Below are 4,002 nucleotides of genomic sequence, written 5' to 3' on the forward strand. Positions count from 1 at the left end.
TAGTTATGGCTCAAAATCCTTTTGGGGCTGTACTACCTTACCCAGGTTAACCTCAACTATCTCACCTAATCTCAGCGGCTGAGGCATGGTTCTGGAATTCACGGGTGTTAGAATGGTGCGAGGGGGAGCGAGAACGAGCATGACAGCTTATGCTGGTGCTAACCCTCCGTTATACATGTTCATCCTTTTCGCCCTCCACTTGGAAATAGGGCTCAGGCTTTTCTTACATCTACTAGATCTCTCTTCCTGACGCTATCATCATTGATACTTACGTTTTGAAGGTCAACATTCGCCATGTCGTCGTCTGATTACTCGCCTGAGTATCTCGCAGAGGACTCGAGCGGAGATTCATTTGTGCAAATCACTGTGATGCCGGCTTTGGCGACTGTCTTCGTTGCGCTGCGAATTGGAGTTCACCTGTGGCGCAAGGTCGGGTTTCATCTCGATGACTGGCTGGTTCTCGTCTCGATTGTAAGAGATTTTTTCCTGACACAAACCTAAACTGAATACGAAGCTAATCAGTTAACCGCTCCCAAAAGGCATTCGCATGGGGGATGTACGTTGTCTTTGCACTTGGATATCAGAAGGTTCCGGTCGGGAGGCACGTCGTCGTGCTTACAAGAGAGGAGAGTGCAACAATGCAGGAGTACTTCTTCATAACCTACCACCTCTACGCCACGGTCCTCGCTACGACCAAGTGGAGTATCCTGGCGATGTATTATCGCATCTTCCCCACGCGCTTTATGAAATGGAGTACACTGGTCATAAGCGTGGTGGTCGCGATGTGGTGGATCGCATGTATCCTCGTCTCGGTCTTTGGATGCCATCCCATCCGCAAGAACTGGGATCTTTTCGCCGAGGGCTGGTGCATTGACAATGTCAAAGTATTTATTGGCAAGGCAGTGCCGAACTTCACCACGGACTTGATCATGCTGTTCCTGCCTATCAACGAGGTGCGGAAGCTGCATATGAAGACGACCCAGAAGATTGCGCTCAGCACAGTGTTCTTGACAGGGGGTGTGGGGTGTGCGGCGAGCGTTGCGCGGTTCGCGCAGATCAGGGAGATGTCGAGGGATAATACGGATCCGTCATGTGAGCACTCCCCCTCAACCCCTTCTGTCCACGAAAACCCAGAGTATGCAAGTGGCTAACCGCGGTAGGGATCCTTCCCGACAACCTGCTTTGGACGACGGTTGAGCCTTGCGTCGGGATCATTGCAGCTTGCCTACCGCCGCTGCGCCCGCTGCTGACTGTGCTGTTGAAGCGGGCGGGGTTGGGGCGTCTGTGGCCGAACAGAGAAGAGAAAAAGCCTAATGTACCACCAGAGATTGTGACGATCGGGGGGAGTGGGGGGAAGAGAACGCTGATCAGGGAGGGCAGCAGGAGCGACCTCCTCCATGAGTATGACAGCCGGACTGTGGTGGAAGGGCCGTCATTAGCGGGGAGTGGCACCCTTGCAGCGTAAGCTGACGCCGAAGGCTGGACCGCCAAGAATTTGAGACAAAGAAAATAACGACAAGGATGCGGATGTGTTTCGTGAACTTGTTCCGGAATGTAAGACTCCGGCCGTCCCGCTTACCCAGCCTTTTCATTCCTGGTCTCTTTGTATAAGTTAAATCACATTACTTCTTCTTCCCTCCGCCTCTCCCACCCTCATCCTCCAGCGTCCCCTAACCCTTGCTCCTGCTAGTCATCATCAGTACCTCATACTCACCATGGATGCGCTTATGGCCCAGGCTATTAGGGGCACCGCGGAGTTCCGAAAGACGTCTGTGCCCTGGACCTTGGATGAGCCGTATCCCCAGTGTTACTATGGCTTTGACCCTGCAACATCCACCTGGATCTCCAAGCCCACATACAGTCTTGAGGGGCCAACTAGCAAAGACTCTCTAGCAGTTACTACAATTGCACTTTACACCTGGAATATTGATTTTATCCTCCCCTTTGCTGCAGCTCGGATGCGCCCAGCGCTTGCCCACCTTCATCAAATCATCCGCCTCTCTCTACCAAATGTTGCTCCTGTTATCTTTCTTCAAGAATGTACTCCTTCGGACTTTGAGACAATTGCCGCAACTCCCTGGGTTCGAGACCATTTTTATCTCACTGACATCGACACCACCAACTGGGCCACCACGCAGTATGGCACGACGATTCTTATCAGCAAGCGCCTGCCTGTTACCTCTGTCTTCCGTGTGCATTACTCTCTTACCCGCATGGACCGTGATGCCCATTTTGTGGATGTTCTACTTGGCCCCGAAAGGAAGCGCATCCGCCTCTGCAACACACACCTAGAGTCCATGGCCCTTGACCCTCCCTACCGCCCGCCGCAGATGCAGATAGTTTCGCGGTATATGCATCAGGACGGAGTGGACGCTGCAATCTCCGCTGGCGATTTCAATGCCATCCAACCATTTGATCGCACTCTGCATGTGGATAATAATCTCAAGGATGCATTCCTCCAGCTGGGCGGACGGGAAGATACCGAGGAAGGATATACATGGGGCCAGCAAGCGACAACAGCTCAGCGCGCACAGTTTGGATGTTCTCGGATGGACAAGGTCTATTTCCGTGGAGATGTCAAGCTGGTGAAGTTTGCAAGATTTGGACAAGGCGTCCTGGTTGAGGGGGACGATGAACGGAAGCAGATTGTGGAGCTGGGGTTCGAGAAGCCCTGGATAACGGATCATTTGGGTGTCATGGCTGAAGTCGAGGTCTTGCTCAACGCGAAGGGTCAGCTTTGAGGGATAGACCAATGGACGAGGAATGTGTTCTGAACCATAATCATCATCATGCCATTTCAATCCAGGCGCGTTCTAAATACGCTTTTAAGCAGACCAGATTTATCGCGTTGACCGCTTGCTGTAGGTAGTACTAACTTGACATTCTCCGCAACTGCGTTCAGCCACCTGACGAGATGCCATTTACTCTGACGCTCGTAAGCTGACTATCTCAAACGGGATCTCACCTACTTTCTTCCTTGTTTGCCAATCAATGGTCCAGGGATCCCTGGCTAGAGCCGATGAAGATCTACCTATATGATGATCGGCGAGCCCCTCTGGTTATGCATAGTTAGCGCTCACCAACTCTGCAGTGTCACCATCCCCCCATTTACCCATCCAAGTAATGGCTGTCTTTGGGATCGTCAAGACAACTGTTTCACTTCGATTCGCAATTGATGTCTGACTTTTCTCCGCACAAATTCGCTCCGGCGCAACTTGCAATATTTCCGATGAGAAAGGTACACCCCACGCACAATAATAAGCCATAATGTAAACCAAGACATCCGTCCGACTAGCAACCAACCAGGCACTCCGCACCCAAATCCAAGACCTATAGGTAGGGTAAGATCCACCCCCACCTACAAGGGCACAACCCAACACTCGACCCGTGCACCCGACCCCACCGGCTCCCTCCCAGGCTGCCCGAGCAAAAAGGCCTCCTGCAGAGGAGCATACCGCCCCCCGACCTGAAGAATGACCCGAGTGTTCTGCTTCTCCACAGCCCCGATTCCGGCCTCCTCAATGTAAAAGGGGGATCCATCGTCCGCGTGCCCGTAGACGTGGATCAGGGCGAGCTTGGTGATTTTGTCTGCCGTCGTGCCGTCGTTGCTGTTACTGTCGCCGTCGTTGTTGTTGTTGTTGTTATTTTTGGGGACAGCGTCGGCATGAGAATGATCGTCAAGGTGGATTGCGGCTGACAGCCCGCCGTCGATCGTCCCGTTGAACCCGGCGCCGGTGATCGTCCCGCCAGTTATGGGCGACAGGATCCGGGTGCCGCCGCCTAGGAGCGGGATGGCGGAGAGGCTAGGGGCAAGGGTGACTGTTACGCTGCATAGGTGCGTTGGTATGATTTGGGGCGTTTGAGACATTGCGGTGGGGTATGGGAGTTGCTGAAATTAGCCTGGAGCCGTTCTGGTTCTCGGCTGGGTTGTGCTAGGTGTATTTATCCTGGTGTCTGAGTAGGGATTCGGCGCTGTGTCCGATGGATGGATAAGAATGGTTT

At 53.0% G+C, this 4,002-nt stretch overlaps 3 protein-coding genes across 3 annotated transcripts; 2 read left to right on the top strand and 1 right to left on the bottom strand.

Moving 5' to 3' along the window:
* Positions 1–294: 294 nt before the first annotated feature.
* Positions 295–1,465, top strand: BJX68DRAFT_271841 (uncharacterized protein; the record flags this gene model as incomplete). Its single annotated transcript, XM_071047045.1, has 3 exons — positions 295–471; positions 540–1,092; positions 1,161–1,465. The coding sequence occupies 3 exons, from the start codon at positions 295–297 to the stop codon at positions 1,463–1,465; spliced, it is 1,035 nt and encodes a 344-aa protein (XP_070893907.1).
* A 129-nt stretch (positions 1,466–1,594) lies between these two features.
* On the top strand, positions 1,595–3,091 carry BJX68DRAFT_247097 (endonuclease/exonuclease/phosphatase family protein). Its single transcript, XM_071041731.1, has one exon. The coding sequence runs from the start codon at positions 1,716–1,718 to the stop codon at positions 2,739–2,741; it is 1,026 nt and encodes a 341-aa protein (XP_070893908.1). The 5' UTR covers positions 1,595–1,715; the 3' UTR covers positions 2,742–3,091.
* A 267-nt stretch (positions 3,092–3,358) lies between these two features.
* On the bottom strand, positions 3,359–3,868 carry BJX68DRAFT_271843 (uncharacterized protein; the record flags this gene model as incomplete). The annotated part of the gene is made up of 1 exon (XM_071047046.1): positions 3,359–3,868. The coding sequence occupies one exon, from the start codon at positions 3,866–3,868 to the stop codon at positions 3,359–3,361; it is 510 nt and encodes a 169-aa protein (XP_070893909.1).
* Between the last annotated feature and the right edge of the window lie 134 nt (positions 3,869–4,002).

This window comes from Aspergillus pseudodeflectus (assembly GCF_044049435.1).
Source record: "Aspergillus pseudodeflectus strain CBS 756.74 chromosome Unknown BJX68scaffold_68, whole genome shotgun sequence".
Taxonomy (NCBI): Eukaryota; Fungi; Ascomycota; class Eurotiomycetes; order Eurotiales; family Aspergillaceae; genus Aspergillus; species Aspergillus pseudodeflectus.

Bases quoted from the DNA above. Each gene is read 5' to 3' on its own strand.
- BJX68DRAFT_247097 (XM_071041731.1), top strand. From the start codon at position 1,716: ATGGATGCGCTTATGGCCCAGGCTATTAGGGGCACCGCGGAGTTCCGA.